General features: G+C 42.1%; 1 protein-coding gene across 1 annotated transcript in view; it reads right to left on the bottom strand.

Annotated features, from left to right (window-relative positions):
- Window positions 1-20,808, bottom strand: part of ERICH3 (glutamate rich 3) — a gene marked incomplete at its 3' end in the record, with an annotated part of 155,008 nt that overhangs the window by 112,019 nt on the left and 22,181 nt on the right. Inside the window, exon 2 of the mRNA XM_045291739.1 lies at window positions 931-1,024. Within this exon, the coding sequence (XP_045147674.1) occupies window positions 931-1,024 (94 nt within the window). The remainder of the gene's footprint in view (window positions 1-930; window positions 1,025-20,808) is intronic.

Genomic DNA, 20,808 nt, shown 5'->3' with positions numbered 1-20,808 from the left:
CATAAACAACAATTAGAAACGCAATGCCTGGGCTTTCAAAACCATGGCAACAAGAGTTGAGGAAATCCACTGTGTTTTAAGAAGGTAAACAGCTTCGATTGTTAGTCGCACACTTTCTATAGACACACGCCTTTCTCCCAGTGGAAAACTATAGTATTTTTTAAAGGTTTTGCTTTATATGTATTTAGAGAAATGGGAACTTTGTGGAAAGAACAGTTTGGGGGCTAATGAAATACATGACTGTATCAATAAAGTACCACAGGAAATGAGTTTTTAAAAATTCAAGGGGGAAATTGTGAACTGTTCTTGTCTTTCACACTATATTCTAGGATTATTAAAAACAATAATTTGACTCTGTTGATTGCATTTGGATGAAGGCACACATGCAGTATTCTGGAAAAGATTAGTGGTTTTCAAAGTTGGAGGTAGAAGAGGGTATGTCAAAGGCATGATAAAAATATTCTATATATTGATTGTCATGATGGTTATACAATTGTATAAATCTGTCAAATTCATAGAGATGTATAGCTAAATAATTACTATATGTGAGTTAGACCTCAAATAAGCCTGAAAAAAATTAAAACTTTTTTTCCCTTGAAAAAAGTAAAATGTCAGTTCCTGGATCATAGGATATGTTCAATAAGTGTGTGGAAAAAATGAATGAATAAACAAACAAATGCAATATCCTGTTGGAAAATCATAGAGACTTCCTAAATAATTTGTATCCTTAGCCTTCTTTGTGACCTCTCTCCCTATCTTTTGAAACACAACCTCAAATAGATAAATCAGAGCTTTGGAAAGGATATACTTTTTCTACAACAAGAAAGTTGGGGAAAAAATGCCACAGCATGGCTCAAAGAAAACCCTTAAAAGGTGGGGAATTATTGGACTTGTTGAAACAGGGTGGATAGGAAGTAAATCAAATCTTACCAGTCCTGATCTTAAAAGATGCCTCCTTATCCTTGTATTGTTGAAATATCCTGCCAGGTGTTTATCTGTAAGGCTATTATATGCTGCAAGTAATCTGAAACAGAAAAATCCATCCATTAGTGTTTTATGAATTGCTTTATGATAGCTAAGGCATGTCTTGGCTTTCTAGTCCCCAACTGTGCACAATCATTCACTTGTCCAGCAACCACTCATTTATGCATGCATTTAATTAGCAGGCATTTAGCATCCAACTATAGTCTAGATTTTATGACAGGAATTGGTGGACAGCCGGGACACTGGTTTTCCCAAGAACAGAAATCAGACATGGACAATTAAGCAGAGTATGAAAAGTCCAACAATAGAGGTACACAAAAAGTAATGGGAAGAGAGATAAGAAGACCCCTAGCTCTGAGCCATTTCCAGAGAAACCTCATTGGATAGTTACATAATTTCATGTCAATTTGAAGATATATAAAAGTGTGATGGTGGTACTCAACCTGTAAATCAGGTCTCAGCCTGGTGGTGTCTCCTTGTCTGCATGGTCTTCTCATAAGGAAGACCCTGGGAACCTCCCCTTCTCTCCCGGCCTTCACCTTCCTGCTGCCTCACCAGGTTGCTGCCAGAAGCCTGGAGATGCGTCCACCACTATTGGATCCACTAGAGTTAGCACCCAATGGTTTGTGGTCTTCCTACTTTCTGCATCATCGCAAGTGGCTGTGTGAGTCTGAAGAGGGCCTTATGGACTAGTATTGGACTTAAAGACTTGATCTGGACTGGGCTTGGCTGTTTGCTTGACATACAATTACTTCTTGGTACAAAGCTCTCTCTTGCATCTATATGAATGCTACTGGATTTGTTTCTCTCGTCAACCAGGCCTAGCACACCTAGGAAAAGTGGGTTCTCCTTCAAAGGGCTCTTTGAGCTCTCAATGATAAAGAAACAACAACAGTTGTTCTTGAATCAAGTCATGGCAACTTTAAGTATGTTAAGGTAGAATTGCCCACTGGAGTTTTGAACAGTTTAAAAGGATCTTTCCAGGTTAAATTGATAAGGCTTTCTTTGGAGGCACCACTAGGTAACCTCAAACTCCATCCTTTCTGTTAGCCATGAGTGCATTTAACCATTAATTGTCTGTAATACCCAGCCTTGTTTATACACCAGTCCACAAAGCAAGAATGCTGAGTGCCTTTGGGCAGAAAGTTTGCTGGCAGAGTAGAATACCTCCTAAGACATTATGGAGGGGCTATGTTGGCGAAACCATAGACATGGAGATGAAAGTATTTGGATTGAGCCTGTGGCAGAGATTCATGCCTTTGGGCACTTACCAGCAGTTCTAAAGGGCTTTCTACCACTTGCTTGTGCAAGACTGAGGCCAAGGGGCTGCATGACTGTTAGGCTGCTAGGCTGAGGGCTACAGAGAGGTGTATTTGTGAGCATGGTTGGGAGAGGCTGTCTTGACTGGAAGAACTATAGCCTAAGAAGTTCTAATGATGAATTTTAATCAGCTAACTTCCCTAATAAACCCTATCAGACTTCTGTGTGCCATTGCAATGACTTATCAAACTCAGTAAAGAACTAGGTTATGCCTTTGTAAGGACAGTTGATGTCAGAATTGGCAACAAAAATAAAGTTTGGTGGGTGGATGCATGTTTGACCTTTGCTACAATGGAATCAGCCTTGGGCTGTTAAGTTTGTGTCCCGTGCTCTGTTGGGTAGTCAGGCACCATCCACATGGCCTAATTAAAGGTATCTGGTGGTATAGTGATTAAGCACTTGCCAGTTAACTGAATGAGTGGCAATTTGAACCCACGTAGACAAGAAGAAAGATGTGGCAGCATCCTTCCATAAAGATTTACCGTCTTGGGAACCCTCTGGGCAGGTCTGCTCTGACTGATAGAATCACTGTGAGTCAGAATCAACTCAGTGGTACACAACAACAACATACATATATGGATAGGTAAGTAGGTAGGTAGGTAGGTAGATAGGTAGTTAAGTAGGTAGTGGATGGATGGATGGATGGATGGATGGTTGAATGAAAACATGGCATAAGCATAACACAGCCCCATAACAACTCCATACACTCATTGCCATTGAGTCAATGCCAACTCATAGAGACCGTAAAAGACAGACTCAACCTGCCCTTGTGGGTTTCTGAAGCTGAAAATCTTTAAAGTAGCAGAAAGTTTCATCTTTCTCCCTGGGAACTGCTGGTGGTATTGAATTGCTGACCTTGTAACCAACTCCATTATCCATTATACCACCAGGACTCCTTGACCTAAAATAAAGCTCTCTTGAAAACAATAATCAATAATACATACCCTATTACATACAGTAACAATGTACAATCCGTACATTTTGTACGTGACTAATTCTTAACTCCGTCCAGCACAAGAGCAAGCGCTCGTATTGTACAGTGGAGTACATGGTGATTAGCATCAATTTTGTTTAGCTGTCGGCATGGTGTTCATTGCATGGAGCTAGCACCGGTGACCTTTTCTCTCCTCTTTTCTCCTTAACAGCCCATCATCGAAAAGTTTCATGCTGCCAAATGGTAAGGAAAGTTTAATTTTGTCGACAAAAGAGATGAAAAAGCAGTTACAAAGCTCAGAAGCCAAGATGCCACATAAGGGTTGCAGACTTATGAACAACTGTGGAAACCATTATTTCACTGGGCTGGTGTCCAAAGACAACCGGAGGGCTTCGGTAAAGCACACTCGAAACCAGCACTGGATAATGCTTTGAAACCATCTTTTAAATGAATTGTCTGGGTGTCCTATAGTTCATCAAAGGTTTCCTATCTCCAAAAGGTCAGTGCTGTATCCCTTACCCTTTCCGACTCTCAGAATATCTTTTCAACTCTTCATTTCACAAAGGTGAGCAGGTGCCTCTCACTCCTAACAATCATGATTCCACAGTTCACAGATTCTTAAGATAAATCATTAGAGCAGTATCATATACAGTCTTTTGTCTGCTTTTCAGGCTCATGTTAAAAAAAATCAACAGTTCTGGAACAGCTGGGAGTGCTAAAACCGTGACTAAATGGGCTGGGGTGAAAACCCTGGGATAATATGAACCTCAACTTCCCTCCTGCCTGATAAAACGCTTCCTTCTTTGGAACTCGTTAGATAAGTAAGTCCCAACAACTATATTCGGGAGCCCTTAGTGATGTAAAAACTTAACACTCTGGGCTGCTAACGGAAAGACTTGAAGTTCAAGTTCATCTACAGGTGCCTCAAAAGAAAGTCCTGGAAATCTACCTCCCCAAAAGGTCAGCCAATGAAATCCTTCTGAGTCACAACAGCTCACTTCTGTTGTGCCTGGGGTCACCAGCACTTGGGGCCAACTCAACTACGCTGTCACAAGAACAACAATGACAATAACCATGCTCAGTCAGTGTTATTTGGTCAGGTGTCTTAGAGTCAGATCTGACTCATGGTGACCCGATGTGTGACAGAAAGAAACATCACGTTACACCCTCACAATTGTTACTAGGTTTGAGCCCACTGTTAGAGCCACTGTGTCAAACCATCTCTCACTGGGGATTTTTTTTTTTTTTTTGCTCCCTACTTTACCAAGCATGATGCCCTTCTCCAGGGACTGGTCTTTCCTGATAACATGTCCAAGGTAATCAACATCATCACTACCCAATTTTCATTGTGATACCTCAAGTGCCTAGTAAATGAGGATGTGTGCTGTCCCCTCCGTCTTAATAAAAGGTACTAGCAAATCCATTTCAGATGAAACTTTTGTGGCCATCGGTTTTTGTATTTTTCCCTTTTTAGGAACAATCTAAGCCCTTTGCTGGGACATCTTTTATAAAGCAGCCCATCACAAGCTAGTCATCACTCATTGGCCTCAGAGGGACACGGAATGATAACCACCTTGGCCCTCCTTGGCTCAGTGACATTCTCTTTCAGGCAGAGCCTAAGCTGGGGTTTTTAAACAGAAACTTTAGGGTGGGGGGAAAGGAATTATTAGATACCAAGAAATTCACACTGGAGTAAATCATACACAGATTTAGTAAAATGACCATAGCAATTTTTCCCATCAGATACTATACATGAAGGGGCTTCAAAAAATATATGGAAAAGTTCCATTGTCTTTTAATGCCATTTCCCCAAGAACTTTTTGAAACCCCCTTGGGAGGGCATAATGGTTATGCATTGGGATGCTAACTGCAAGGTCTGTCATTCTAAAGCACCAGCTGCTAGCAAGTTCGGTTGGTCTTGCAAACTCACAGGGGCAGCTCTACTCTGTCCTATAAGGTGGTATGAGCCAGCATTAACTCTATGGCAGTGAGTTTGGTGTGGTTCAGTAAGAACATCAGTGAAGGCTCTAGAAAGGACTACTGCAGCTAAGTAGGAAGTCTCTGTGTGTCCTAGGGCTTACCTGTAAGATAGCCTTCCTCCACAGTTACCCTGGCACCATGACACAATAGAGGCATTGTGAGTGCTTCCTGCTTCCTCCCACTGAGCTGAGTTCAGGCCTTTCCCAGGTGTTCACATCATAATGTGGATAGCTTCAGTTAGTCTTAGTAGCCACTACCACCTCCCCACTCCCCTCCCTTCCCTGGCCTAGCTCACTACTGGTATGAAAAGGGAGCCCCAGCACAACCCCCACAGCAGAAACTTCTCTGTCCAGACTGCCACTCACTGGAAGAAGCAGTATAGTTTATCCCAGTCTGTAGTCTCCTGAATATAATCAAATAATATCTCTCAGGTTGGCTGCAAGTCAGTTTTTCCATCTCCTGGCGCCCATGTATAGTCTCTCTTCCCCTTGGAGTTAAGTAGACAATACACAGACTCCTGCTTCACCAGGAGACCGTCATGATCCTGTGTGTGCCAGTGTCTTGGCCACAACGCTAGTCCGTCTGATCCTGCCCTGCTGCTCTTCACATAGGTGCTATGAGGTGGTCGCCTCGCTGTGCCTTCCCTGAGTTGTAAGAGCTTTGTTGACCAAGCCACAAGTGTGGATCAATAGAGTGCTTCTGCTTTTATTCCCTGCATTCCGATACACTGCTGGGGGGATTTTTGTTGCTGTTATTTTTTCCACTCTCCTGCACTCTGAGCAATATTGGGCCAGGTGAGGTCACATTGCCCTGGGCTTGCTGATTGTGTTGTCCCTGGAGCCTTGTGTTCCCTTTGTGCAGTATTCTCTGCCTCTGTTGTCACAGAAGAGCTTCATGGTTACACTGCTGGCTCTGCTCCCTTGGCTCTCCCAAGGCCCTGTCTCCATGGGTCACAGCGACCACCTGTCACTATGATGGAAAGGCCAAGGTGTTGGTTATAATGCTCAAACCACCTACCAAACCGGCCTCACTTCCTACTTCTTTAGGTGATGTGCAAGAGTATTTACCGAGCTGCAGGTGGGGAAAGACTCACTTTCTTGCTCAATGCATCAAGGCAAACAGTCACCCAGGAAACAAAGCCTCCCTGTTGTCCTTGTGTGTGATGGTTCCTGCTCCATCCACTTCAGCACGCACCTGGCATTCTTGCAGTACCTGAAGACCAGCTGCTGAGTCACCGGGAGGGCTCCTTCCCAGCTGCTGCCTTTCAACACATAACCCCTTCCACTCCCTGCCTCTCACTATGCAGAATAAATCAATCTGGCTCTCTAGTAATTGGAGGGAGTGATTTCTATCAATCCTTCCTTGTGGCCTCAAAGAGATTCTACCTATTTTAAAAAAAACCTAAATTAAAAGGAGAGACACAGGGATACTTATGAATCACAAACATTTATTGAGCACAATTCTCAGAGCATTGTGTAAAGTGCAGGAGACATGGCACCTTCAGAATGTCCAGAGGGAGAAAACATATACATACACGCATTGTCAGGAGTCCAGTCGGGCTTCTGGAGTCCATGCTGGACTACCGGGTGGGCAGAGTAGAAGCGTCCTTTTGGGTTCCTGGGACTGTCCATCTTTACAGGAGCAGAAAGCCTGCTCTTTCTCCCACAGAAGGGCTGAGAGGTTTAAACCTGCGGGTTAGTAGCCCACTCTGCCATGAGGGCTCCTTAATATATGCATCCCAAACCAACCAACCTCACTGCCCTCGAGTCAATGATGACTCGCAGCGACACGGAGGATTTCTGACTGTAACTGTGCACACAGGAGTAGAAAGCCCAGTCTTTCTCCTGAGGAGCTGCTAATGGTTTCCAATTGCCAACCATTCGTACCACTACACCACCAGGGCTCCTTTAACAATAGTGTGAATTTATTCCCACATCATAAACTAATTCAATCCCATATGGTTTCTGACCATCATCATGTTAGACACTGTCCAATGAGCTGAGAAGGGAATATACTCTCCGGGGTAATTATATAATTTCATGTCAACCTGAGGACATATAAAAATGAAGGGATTGATTTATCCTGTCAATCAGGTCACAGCAGATGACCTCACTTGGAAGTGTGACCAAAATATACAGCTCTCTGGAGGCATCATTCTCTCATTCTGTCTCTCTCTTCCTTCACGTTCCTGCCTGTTGGCCATTAGGGCAGCTGCCAGAGCCCTGCCTGTTAGGGCGGCCATTCGATCCACAGGGCTCGCCCCCATCAAGCGTGCTCTTCCTTCCTGCAGTCTGTCTGCAACAGTGCTTGTGACGGCGTTAGGTCTGAAGAGGGACTTATGGACTAGGATCGGATTTAGGGACTTGAATTGGACAGGGCTGGCATGTTTTCTTGACATATAATTACCTATTAATATGAAGCTCTTTCTTACACATATGGATTTGTTTCACTAGTCAGCTTGGCCTCATACACTATCTGTAGCCCAATCTGTAGATTACAAAGGACTTCCACATACGTAATTTCATTTCATCTCACTTAGGGACTTGGAACATGAGCAATATCTAATAGTTCTTCTAAAACAGAAAATCTCTGAAACAAGATTATTATTTAAGATGAATCATGTTCTAAGTAAAATTGTGAATACGGCCACATTTCTTAATGGATTACATGGCTGCGTCCTTTTCAACAGCCTGTAGCATCCGGTAACCCAACCTTCTCTCCTTGCTCTTTCTCATGCTGTGTGTCCCAGGGGCAGGAAATAATAGAGCTTAAGATGCCAGGTCTAGTCCCATCCGGACTCTAACGCCCCTGCTTCTGTTCCTATGAGCAAGAAAATTAGCCTACCTCTGCCTCAATTGCTTTATCTTTAAAACAGGGGGGAAAAAATCACATTTCCTGTATTATAGTTTAAGGGAGGTATAAATGAGTTTTCAATCTTATCAAGCCCTCCATGAAAAAAAAAACCAAAACCTCTGCCTTGGAAATTTTAGAATACTCTGTGGCTGGCACAACATAAACATTCAAAAATGTTAATTATTACTGTTATTCCATTAGGTTCTCTACGCATCCCAGAGTGGCTTATTATGAACAAACAAGTCACAGAAGAGTACAAATAACCAGGTAAACAAACATGCTAGCCATGTCTGACTTTTTAAAAAGTGTCTAAAGATTATATCCCTAGGACTTAACTACTGATGGCACCATTTCAGGGGCAGTGATAGATGAGTGGAGAGGAAACTGTGTCTGGGAGGTTTCCTTTATCCAGCAAAGTCCTGATAAATGTTTAACAACTAGCTTTCAGGGAGAAAAAGGCCTTGGTTTAAACCATTTGCCACTTTCTGTGGCGTAAATACCTCCACAGTGGCCAGTTTCAAAGGATCCACTGTGCTGTCACTGAATAAGGAGTTGGAAAGTGGTCCTTAGCATCACACTGCTAGTCGAGGATTCCCATCACACAGATGCCAAAGTCAGTCACCTGGACAACCTAGATGATAGTATGATGTAGTGAAATGACTAGGAAGCGATGAGCTTTGAGCGTGTTACTCTTGTTTTAAAAGATTTTAATTGTATACATTTATAAACTGTAATTGTTCCAAATGGCTGGGTTTCAGAGCTGGCTTTTAAACTTCTTCAGCAGTTAACAAGTAGCTTTCCAAGTCAGCTCCAGCACATCGCTCTGTGTCACCAATGACAACGTGCCCCGTGGAACTGGAATGGTAGTTTGCATAGCTCCAGCCCTGGAAATGCCAGCTGACAAAGAAGCAAGACAAGTTATCCTACATGAAGACCAGGCCCGGCCATGTATTCCGTCTTCCCTGGTCCTCGGAATCAGGGGGCAGCGCACGGGGAAGTGCAATTGTATACAAAGTTGTGGACGAGAGGTAGTGTACCTCGACAGGAAGGGTGTCTCCAAAAATGGACTCCAGGGCATCTCTCCTGGCCCCTTGTAGCGGGCGCTCTGCCACTGACCCAGATTGGGCAAGCAAGGACCAGGATTTTTGTGACCCAAACTCTCAGTTGTTATTGAGCCTTTGAGCATGTGTTTACTAACCACTACCCGGTCCCGTTCCTTATGGCCCTCCAGGCACTGCAGACTGACTGCCACCTTCTCAAACGTCAGTTCCTTCGAGAGCCCTTCACGGACATTCCCTTCGCCTCCTGACCCGGCTCACTGAAGTTCCCCTCCACTCCCACTACCGACAGGGACGCAGCAAAGCGTCACCCATTTGGTTGTCATTATTCGTCAGTGGTGTAGACCATAAGATCCTGGAAAGAAGGGGAGCTTTTCGGAAATAATCTTTTTTTTTTTTTTTTCACAAAAAGCATACATTTCGCTACTACATCATCCCAAAGGTTATAAAACAGTCTTCCTAATTATTTTAATGTAATTAAAATATGCATTTGCAACTGATTTCATGCTAAGTTTCGGTTGCAATTGAGTTGTAGACATCCAGGGAATGTGATGTGTAGAGTTCAGAACATAGTGTTTGGGGCCATAAAAAAATGTGCACATGCATATAATGCACATACCACACCTAGGACAAGAGTAAGCATTTGCAAAAGAAATTTAGAATGTTCATGGAAACATACTATTTGTCGGGAACAAGGTTGGGGGAGGGATAGAAGGAGAAAAATGATGGAGGGTTGAACACAGTGGTTCGCCGCGACCCTTTCATACAGCTCCTCATGGTGTGCTGACCCTCCAACCATACAATTATTTTTGCTGCTACTTTATAACTGTAACTTTGCTACTGTTATGAACCGGGCAACCCCTGTGAAAGGGTCATTCGACCGCCAAAGAGGTCGCAACCCACAGATTGAGAACTGCTGGTTTAACAGAAAAAAATAAATACATAAAATAAAACTAAAAACCCTCCAGAGACCTTACCTCTCAGGTCTCAATGTCGGTCTGGGTGGCTACAAAAGGAGGTCCAGGAAAACCGAAGTGGACTTGCAGTCTGTAGTGATGTGTAAGTTCATTTCAAACATTCATCTATCTATGTATATGTATATATATACACATAGTCTATAAGTCTATGTGTCTATGTGTCAAGCCAGGTTGACTAGAGAAACATATTTAGTGACACTCATCTGTGTAGTATAAGAAAGAGCTTCATATCAAGACGCAATCGTATATCAAGATGGCAGCCCAGCCCAGCCCACTCAAGTCCCTACGTCTGATGCTAGTTCTTAAGTCCCTCTTCGGTCTCACAAAGTCACATGCCACTGATGCAGAATGATGAACCAGGACGCAGGAAGATCGTAGGCCAGTGGGTGCAGAGCTACATGTATCCAAAATCGGTTTAAACCTGATAGGATGCCTACAGCGCTCAGGGTCAAACACAGTACATGTGGCCACACTTTGAGGCAGGCAGAGTTCCCAGAGGTAGAAAGGCAGAGCGGCCAAGATAGCGGTAGTTCCCAGAATTCCTCACTCTCATACAAAAGGCCACCCCCTTGCCCCCAAGGAGGATTCATTAAACTACCACTTGATTGCCAGGTTTGACTTCGCCCCTCACCATGAGTGTCTTGCTGACATAAAATCGTCTAACTACCACAGGCAACTATATCCAAAAGAAGGATCAACTATGTGTTTTTCAAAGCAATGTGCTCAACACTTTACATACATTTTTTTTAATTTAATGCACACACCAACTTCACAGGAAGGTTTAATTGTACCTGTTTTGGGGATGAGAAAAAAAGAATCTTTTTGATTAAGCTATTTGCCAAAGACCACAGAACCTATGGCTTATTTCTGATAATACATAACTTGATTACAGTAAAACACCACTCATCCATGTTTTGTTAAGGCAAATACTAGATGTCAACTACTGTAATAGAAAAATGTGATCATGAAATATTCTTCCACTACAGTGAAGTGGGTTTCCTGTTGGCATGCTAACTGAAAGGTCCGTAGTTCGAACTCACCAGCTGGTCTGAAGTAGAAAGGTAAGCCTTTCTACTTCCAAAGATTTATCGAAACCTAACAGGGCAGTTCTACTTTGTCCTGTAGTGTCTTATGAGTGGGAATGGACTTCATGGTAGTGATTTTTATTTTGAATCACCCCCAATTACCAATGAGTATATTCTGAAACACAGTGACCTCTGTGTATCAGAGTGGACCTTTGCTGTGGAAGGTTTGTACCAGCTGAGTTGGGGGAAGGAGGTCACTATGGCTTCTTCCCGCAGAGGCCCCTCTGGGCGGGCTCAAACATCTAACTCTTAACTTAGAAACCAAGGGTGTCACTATGCAGGGACTGAAGCAAACTCATAACAAAACGTAATTCCATTGATTCTTCAATACAGAAATAAGAAAGTTTTAAATGAAAATGCTTCTGGACTTATATGAAAAATATATATGTACCTTTCATTTATAACTAAACATAACATGAGTATAAAAACTATGTTCTTCAAATATTTCAACCAGCTTATTGTCTCAAATACCTATTCCTACAATCTGTGTTATATTACAAATATCTCGAGTAAAATTCATTCGGAGAGAATATGCAGAATAAAGTTAGCGCAACCAGAGTAAACGTTATTTCATCCAAATTGTAACTCAGCCCCTCTGAATTTATAAAGTTTGTTTTTGCTTCCTATTGTGACTGCATGGGGTATCTTCAACTACTACCAGACTATAGGTTTGTCACACTGTGTTGTTTTATGCGCTGCTCTGATGCTGGAATCGATGCCACTAGTGTTTGAACAGCAGGGTCACCCACAGTAGACGGGTTTCGGTAGCGCTTCCAGATTGAGGCAGACTAAGAAGAAAACACTAACAATCTCTTTCCAAATAGTAGCAATTGGAAACCATATGGATCATAATTTAACATTGTGTGAACACATCGTGCAGAAGGACAAATCATTAAAGGGCACAATGTTGGGAGAACGAGAGGGCCAGTGGGAGTGGGAAAAGCTTCTAGCGAGATGGGTGGGAGAGTAGCAGAAACGACGGCTTGAACCTGCCACAGTCACAAAGGTGGCAGGTTTCATCTTATCGTACATAAAGTTACCATAAATGGGAGTCTACTTGAGGGCAGCTCTCTATCTCTTCTCCTACCCTTCTATATAGTATCTTAAAATAACACAAGTGCATTATTTCTCAGTTCTTGAGGTTAGAAGTTTGTAACATCTATGGACGAATCACCAATTGCCTTGGTGGTTCCCTACGTTCAAAGGGGAAGACACGTTTTCCTTAATGAAGGAGACAGTTCTTTAGGCTCTGCAAGAGAACATCAGGATGCACACCAACACGGGAGCCCCTTCAACTGCGAGGACCGCACACGGTCAGCCGGCATCTCCTTCTGCTTCACGTGGTCGCTGTGGGTGGGAACCAACCGGCTGGCATCGAACAACCACAACTGCAGTGATCTGATTCTCACCTGTCAGCCGAGACCTGAAGGCAAAACCCAAAAGGGCCACTAAGGGGTGTTATAAACCAGTGGGCTTTCTTTTTCCTTTTTTTGATAGGCAACAGTTCAAAGGTAACTTGTTTAGGTAAAATCTGTGAAAAGACAGATAGGCCCATAGGATATAATTGTCTTCATGCCAAACACCATTTATTCAGCACTTACTGTATCTAATTAAACCCAAAAGGACATTAGTATGTGTAATACTAATCAAGAAGAAATCTTTGCCAATTACACTGTGAGGCATTTGGACTATAAGCTGGAAATTATCTTAGAGATGTTAAAATGTGAGGGAAATGTTAATATTGTATCACTGCAATACATTTGCTAGAATGTTTACCACTAGATTTATACCATATAGCTGAGAAAAAGAAGATGGCATATACAATAAATATATAATACAGGCCCTATCTTTAAGAGTTTCAAAATGAAGTTAAAGATTTTATGTATGTCAAAGAGTCTCTATCTACAAATTTCAAAAATCAAATCTCACTGCCATCAAGTCGATGCTGGTTCATAGAGACCCTGTAAGACAAGATGAAACTGTCCTTGATTGATTCTCCCCATGGTAGCTGGTGGTTTCAAACTTCTGATTTTGAAGTTAGCAGCCCAATGCCTAACCAGTAAGTTACACTGGGATCTGTCATATGTATTAGATATTTTAAACTTATGCAACGATCTATATTAGGTGCCGTCAGAACACAAGAGGGCTTCAAAAAGTTCATGGAAAATATCATTTAATTCTATTTCTCCACAAACTTTTTGAAACTAATATGTGTGTATGTATAAATGCATATAAGTATATATGTGCCTATGCATGCATATACACACCCATGTGTATATAAAACCTCTAGTGGTGCTATGAGTTAAGCTTCGAGCTGTTAGTCACCAGGTCAATAGTTCAAACATCACCAGAGAGGAAGAAAAGGCTATCTTTTCCTGTGAAGATTTGCGAGTTGGGATCCAGTTGATAGGAGTAAGTTTGTATAGATTTACAAATAGTGGGTGGGGGAGCACAAATAGTATTATGTTGGAGATGGCTTATAGTGTCTGAGATAGTTTATTGTGCCAGCCTGGCTGATAAACACAAGTGGGATTAACTGAAGGGCAGAGAGATAAATGGCTTGGTGAGCCTCACCTTTCTTGTCTCTCACTCTTTGATCATTGAACCAGTGTGTGGCTGCCTTGCTTGTTCTGTGCCTCAATTTAAAGGCTACACTACCTGTGGGACACCTAGCCTGTGGACTGTGTCGCTGTAAGTTAAGGTGCCTTTAAGACATCTCTGGAGCTGGGGACTGGTGGTTGGTGACCTGCCTTGGGACTGGCTGCTGTGCTGACATAACCTATCTCTCTCTACAAACAGGAATATCTGGCAGCAGACTAGACTTGAAGGACTGCTTGTCTCTCACAACTCTCTGAGTTGCACTGAGCCATTTGTAGTGCTTTATAATTTAATTGTTTATTTCTTGTACTATATATATATATCTGTATATGATTTAACAGTTCATTTCTTGTTATATATCTAATTATCTTTATAAATAAATATATTAAATTATCAGCAATTTGGTTTTATCTCTCTAGAGAACCCTGTCTAACGCATTTTGGTACCAGGAGTGCTTCTACAGAAATAAAATCATAAATATAGGCTTCTTAAATTGGCTCTCCAGCCTGATTAGTCTTAACACTAATGATGCTACTTCAACATCTCAAAGCATGAATAAGCCTACTCCTCTTCCTTTTTCCAGCTTCTGACAAAGACTACTGGTTCCTGAGAACTCCAAAGCACTGGGTGGGACATATATTTTCAAAGCTTTTTTATAGCTATGGCCTAAACCCATTTAAAGATCAAATTTTAATGACTGAAGCAAGTGGACTTACAAACTTTCTATTTTCCTACTTCCCATATTTTCCCCAGAAAAGCAACCAAGTAAATAGTGAGGCTTTATCTGACCTCTGACTAGATAAAGATGGAAAACTTCCAGGAGGGAGAGGTCAAACAAACATCTACTCTCTATCTCATGATTTGTTTCTCCAGTACCCCATTCCTGGTACCATAATGTATTCGTCTAGGTACTTTAGAGAAACAAATCCACAGCAACTCATGTATAAGAGAGTTTTATGTAAAGAAAGTGTGCATCACGAAAACATCCCAACCCAATGCTGCCCAAGCCCACAAGTCCAACATTAACCCATTAACCCAACACCAGTCCACAAAGTCCTCCACCTCACAAAACAGAGGCAATGATGCCGACTGTAGGAGGAAAGCTGAGTCTGTGAACGTGTAAGCATCTCAGCACTAGCAGGGGTCTCCACATGGCTGCTCCAGCACCCAGGGCTGCATCGGGATAGGTCCATGCGGCTTCTCCTTGGGGATGTCTTGTAGGAAGTCAATCTTGCAAGCTGAAGCAGGGAACTGCTAAGGCAGCTGCACTCTGGTGCGACCATCACGAAGCGAGACCCGAGCACTAGAAAGGCGAGGCTTCACCACCCATTTATCCCTCCGCCTTTCAATTAGCTCCACATGTGATTATTGGCCAGGTTGGCACAATTAACTAACTCAGTGGCTTTCTAAATTTTTCAGGAATTTTGTCGAAATAAGCTGTGGTGGGAGTATTTACACTATAGATATTGTCAAACATTACAAATCAGAGTTTTTTTTCTTTTCTAAAAAAAGCAAGCTGACCAGCACACTACTGACTAAATTTTAAAAAATTAAGCAGCAAGATGTTTCAATAAAACCAACAAGATGAAACTCACTGCCATCATGTTGATGTCCACTCGTGGTGGCCCTGTGTCCCTAAACGACAGCTCTTTCCAGAAGTTGAAATCCCTGTCTTTTGCCCACAGAGGAGCTGATGGGTTCGAACTGTCGAACATGCAGTTGCAGCCCAATGTGTAACCGCTCAGCTGCCATGGCTCCTAAGTTATATCACAAGTGACCAATAATAAGATTCCTTTTATAAGTCAATACAAAGAAGTATGTTTTCTATACTTTTTATCCAGAAGTTCATCGTTATGTGCAATATTGAACCACAGGGACTCCAATACCTGTTCAACTATTTCCTATCCCCCCGAAAAAGGAGCTAAAGACTCTAGCAAACATCTTGACATTTTCAGCTGCATTTCAATCAAGACATTTTATGCAAGATATTTCTTTACATTGCCACAAATGGAAAGGTTCAACTCACCTACCAATCTGGAAAAACTGATTACACTATTTTTATGCTCAACAGAATCAAGCGAGACTTATGTGAATGAGCACAGTTTTATTACTACAGATGAAAAGCCTAATCGAGAGGTGCTTTGCATTTCAGAGGTCACTAAATCTGCAATTTGTAGAGTTTGATAGTGTGCAGGGAGGGCTTCCATCAAAAGTGCACGTCAAGGCAGCCTGCTAGCAGTGAAAGCCAGGTAAAATGTTCCTGCAACTCACAAATCAAGTGCTTGTATTGGAAAGGCAAGTTAAACAAATCACAGGCTATTGTGGCTTGATTGCTTTTATATTACAGTTCACACGCAATGGAGCTCTGTCTCCTGACCCAAATGTGTCTCACTTTTAAACCTTATTCATCAGAAAAAGGTTAGCAAGAACTGAATTCCAGCTTTATGAACAAACTCATTCCTCTCAAGCCACACAAACCAGTCTGATATTTTGGATTTCACCAAGATACTTTTGTTAGTGAAGAAATGAACAAAGCCTTAATTTCGGCAAACTTCATAAAGCTTGAGATCTGAAAGCAGCACCAATATCCAGAAAAAGGAATGTGAAATAATAACTCTAGTCAAGAAAGTTAGCTTTCCATTGCTGATTATTTAAGAGTGAGAGACGTCAACTAAGTCCACGGGGAAGAAGCACACCATCATCCGTCACCGAAGGATTGGAATCCGTACCATCTGAAGTTGAAGTCGGGGTCAGTGTCAGAGCCTGAAGTGTGAGAACCAGTGTGCGGAAGATGGTGGATGACGGTGCAAGTCCAAGATCCACGTGTAGGCCTGCATGAGAAATAAGCCTTCAGAGAACTTCACCTTTCTAAAATTGAGAGATGGGAGGGAAGTGGTCACTAAACAGAGTGCTTGGGAGAGAGGAGTGTAGAAGATCAAAGGCATAAATCTGACCTGAGCAGTTCAAACTTTGTCACCCCTAGGATGCAGGCTGGGCCTGACCTGGTTTCCAAAATTTTCTGTATTTTTGGTCTGTATTGTTTTGTTTGGTCTTTGTTCATTCATTGTAAAGTGTATTTCAGAGGTGTTATGTCAGTGCAGGTCACCCTCTTGAAGCTGTGTTATATGCGTGTCTGTTTTTCAACCTAGGAAACCCAGGTTGATGCCCCTACAGGGCTGACCTTGTATTAGAATATGCGGGAGGGGGTAGCGTGGTGGTGAGGGGATGGGTAAAAGGGAGATGATGTCAAGGAGTCCATGTAGAAAAGGGTGTTTGGAAACTGATTGTGGCAGCAATTGTACAGTTCTTGATGTGGTTGAAATATGGAATGATATGTTATATGTATTAAACCCCTGCTAATTAAAAAAAAGAGCCAGGAAGTTTAGGAGATATATGACCAGATACTTTGGCTTTCAGGAAGAGCAGTGATTTCCCTGTAATTATTTAAGGCAAGTAGATCTACATCAGTTACCTTCTGCTCAAAATAAATTTTGTGAAATTAAAAAGACCTGACATTTAGAACCAGAAGTTTTAGGAGGAAATCTTAACTCTATCACTTACAAGAGATATGACCCTGGACAATTCAATCTTCACTTTACAATTATCACCATGCAGTAAAATGCTGTGATTACTTTCTGAAGATGCTGACCTACATTTATTTGTCTGGCAAAATATTTATCTGGTGCCATTACATATTGGATTATAGAAATTCACAGTGGATACATAGGGTCTGGCCAACTCCTTCATTTTGTATTCAGGAATCTACAGTTCCAAAAATAGGCATCAGTAAATTCAAATGAAAGACCTCAATAAGATGCTAGAATGGCATACAGAATCTGCTGGTTATGCGATCTAAACAAAAATAACAAGCCCGTTATCCTCTAGTTAATTTTGACTCAGAGACTCTGTACGATAAGCAGAACCTCTCCATGGAATTTCCAAAATTATAATTTTTATAGTAGAAGACGACCACATTTTTCTCCCATGGAGCAGCTAGTGGGCTCAGTTAGCAGCCAAGTTCCTCAGCACAACACCATCGAGCTTCCTTTTCTAAAGTTTCACCTGCGTAAAATGGTCACACGGACTGGTAAATGGGTACACACACACCATGATTACCATGTTTCCTAGATATTTCCATCCCTCTCAGGGATTACAAATATGGACAGAGCCTTAGACTCTCTAGGAAAGTCCTGTGCGGTTAGAGTAGAAACAGATGCCAGCCCTGTCTAAAAGAAGAATGTTTGATGTGGTGGAAAGAATGCGAAACTCTTTACTACAGATTGTTACGCAAGCACAAGTAAAATCGTGCTTACCTTGCTTATAAAGTAATCTGACAAGGGGATTGTAATGAATGGATTGCAGGGTGGATTACAGAAGCAGTTGTTGTGAACCGGGTAGGTTGAATAGAGTCCATTCCAGCACCACTGAGATGACGCTGACTTAGAGCAACCCTGTGAGAACCGCCCCCGAGGATTCAGAAATCCTCAGCCTTCATGGCAGCACCCGGTCTCATCTCTCTCCCCTGGGGCTGCTAATGGTTCAAGCTACTGTCTTTGCAGACAAATTTCCACAGCATGGGAAGGCAAGGTTGAGTTGTCCTTAATCAGAAATTTACAACCCTGAGACTTGCTGTAAATTATTTAAAATTACATTTCTGTAGTTTTTCAAATGCTCTTGCAAACTTACCAGATTGTAGCAATTTTACTAAATATTGACTTATAATTTCTCTTTATTTATTCCAATAATACAACCAGATGAGAACCATATGTTATTTTATCTATTGTCTTAATGGGATGATCTGACCAGATCAAAAACCAAACTCACTTCCAGAGTCTGTTCTGACTCATAGCAACCCTCGAGAACAGCAGTTCTCCACCTTCTTCATGCCGTGACCTTTTAATACAGCTCCTCATGTTGTGGTGACCCCCAACCATAACATTATTTTCGTTGCTACTTCATATCTGTAAATTTTGCTACTATTATGAATCCTAAGGTAAATATCTGATATGCAGGATGTATTTTCATTGTTACAAATTGAACATAATTGAAGTATAGTGATTAATTACAAAATGATATGTAATTATATATTGTGAAATATTTATTTCTAATGACAAATAAATGAAATTTTGTCTTGAAGCATGGTGTAACATGGGTAACAGTCTTAATATAACAACAGTAAACTACATTGCTACATTTTGCGACAGTATGTGTAAAAAACCAACATCAGTGCCAAGGTTGAGATAACTTCTTTCTCACCAGATCAGAAATTCTCAGGGCAGTCTTTGCAAGAGCCCAATGAAGACCATCTTCCATAAGAAGTCTACTTCTGTATTTAGACTTGATAACCAGCAAGCTGGAAAACCCTGTTTCACAAAGATATGTTGTTGGAAATGGAAGAAGAAGGCGCAGCACAGTCTCAGACAGAACAGGCTATGACTGCGAACACTTGATCGAGAATTTTGTAGCTGGCATTGTAGAGAAATCACTTATCGCTGCATCGCTGTTAATAAGTTCGGTGAACTCCTCTTGTGCTGTCTCAGGAACATCTTCAACTTTGACTCTGAATGGGCTTCTGGAAAGTGCAAATGGGGTTTCAGGTAGAGGAGTGGTGTCTCAGTTCCTAAGAGCATCAGAAATATGTGCTTTCCGATGGTCCTAGGCGACCCTTGTGAAAGGGTCGTTCGACCCCCAAAGGGGTCGCGACCCACAGGTGGGGAACTGCTGCTATAGAACAAGGTAGAACTGCACCTGTGGGTTTCTGAGACTGCAACTTTTTCCAGAATAAAGGCCTCTTCTTTCAGCTGCATCCCAATGCATACCCACTACACCACCAGAGCTCCAGATGGTCTGAGGGCGCTACTGACATTAACCCTGGTCTCTGACTGCTATTGGCAAGAACATCATTCTCCTGAGTGCGTAGCCACGGAGCCAGAAATGGTCCTAGATTTTGTCATTACAGCCCAAACCCACTCCATTGTGTTGTGGGACTCATAGCAAGCTCAGAGGAGAGAGTCCAGCTGCTCCCCAGTATTTCCAAGGCTATGAATCTTTATAGGACAGACAGCCTCATCTTTCTCCCAAGGAGTAGCTGCTGCATTCAAACTGCTGCCCTTTTAGTTAGCAGCCTACTACGTTACCTCCTCCACTACTAGGAGTTTCATTGTGGTATGAAACCAAAATAAACCATAGCCACTCCATGAAGTTGATTATCGATTAATAGAAACCTTATCTAGGACTTCAGAGACTGTAAAACTTTATGGGAGCAAATCAAGTCAACGTTCTCCTGCAGCACATCTGGTGGAGTTGAACTGCCGACCATTCAGTCAGCAGTCAGGAACTTACCTCAGCACAACCAGGAAGCTATGCCTGGGTTATCAGCAATATTTTAGCCTTAAATAAGATACACCGTATATAGTCAAGGATAAGCTGACCCGAATATCAGCCGAGGCACCTAATTTTACCATCCTCACTCAATTAAAATTGTGCTGAAAATTTTGGTTTATACACGAGTATATACAGTTCATATATTTGATTATGCACTGAAATGAGGAAAAATCACCTGCTTTGTTACCACGGAAGAGGTTCTTCAATAAAACTTAGAAATAAGAGGGAGGAATAAAACTACATTTGAACCAGTAAGAGAGAGCAACTAGTCAGAGCTTATAAAAAGGAAGGGAGGGAACTTACTGAAGGCATTATTCTAGAAGGTCCCGTAATTAGAGAGCACTGGGGTCTGGATCTTTACCCCCTCCTCTTTTTACATAGCAGGACTTCCCAGCTCCACTGCATGGCGTGCGCACAGACATGCCTTTTCCAAAGGCCTCAGTGGGAGTACGGTGGAATTCCAATACCTCTTAAAAAACCCAGTATCACCAAGCCCATTCGGATTCCCAGTAGCCCTGGAGGGCCGGGTTAAACTGCTCCTTTGAGTTTACAAGATTAAATTCCCACACGAGCAGACAGCATCACCCTTCTGACTCAGTGAGCCTGGCTGGTGTGTGTGTATCTGCTGACTTCGA

Source organism: Echinops telfairi, unplaced genomic scaffold (assembly GCF_000313985.2).
Source record: "Echinops telfairi isolate 266 unplaced genomic scaffold, ASM31398v2 ScPeMD7_443;HRSCAF=831, whole genome shotgun sequence".
In the NCBI taxonomy this organism is placed as follows: Eukaryota; Metazoa; Chordata; class Mammalia; order Afrosoricida; family Tenrecidae; genus Echinops; species Echinops telfairi.
Note: the sequence above shows the minus strand (reverse complement) of the source record. Positions and strands in the feature narration are given on the sequence as shown.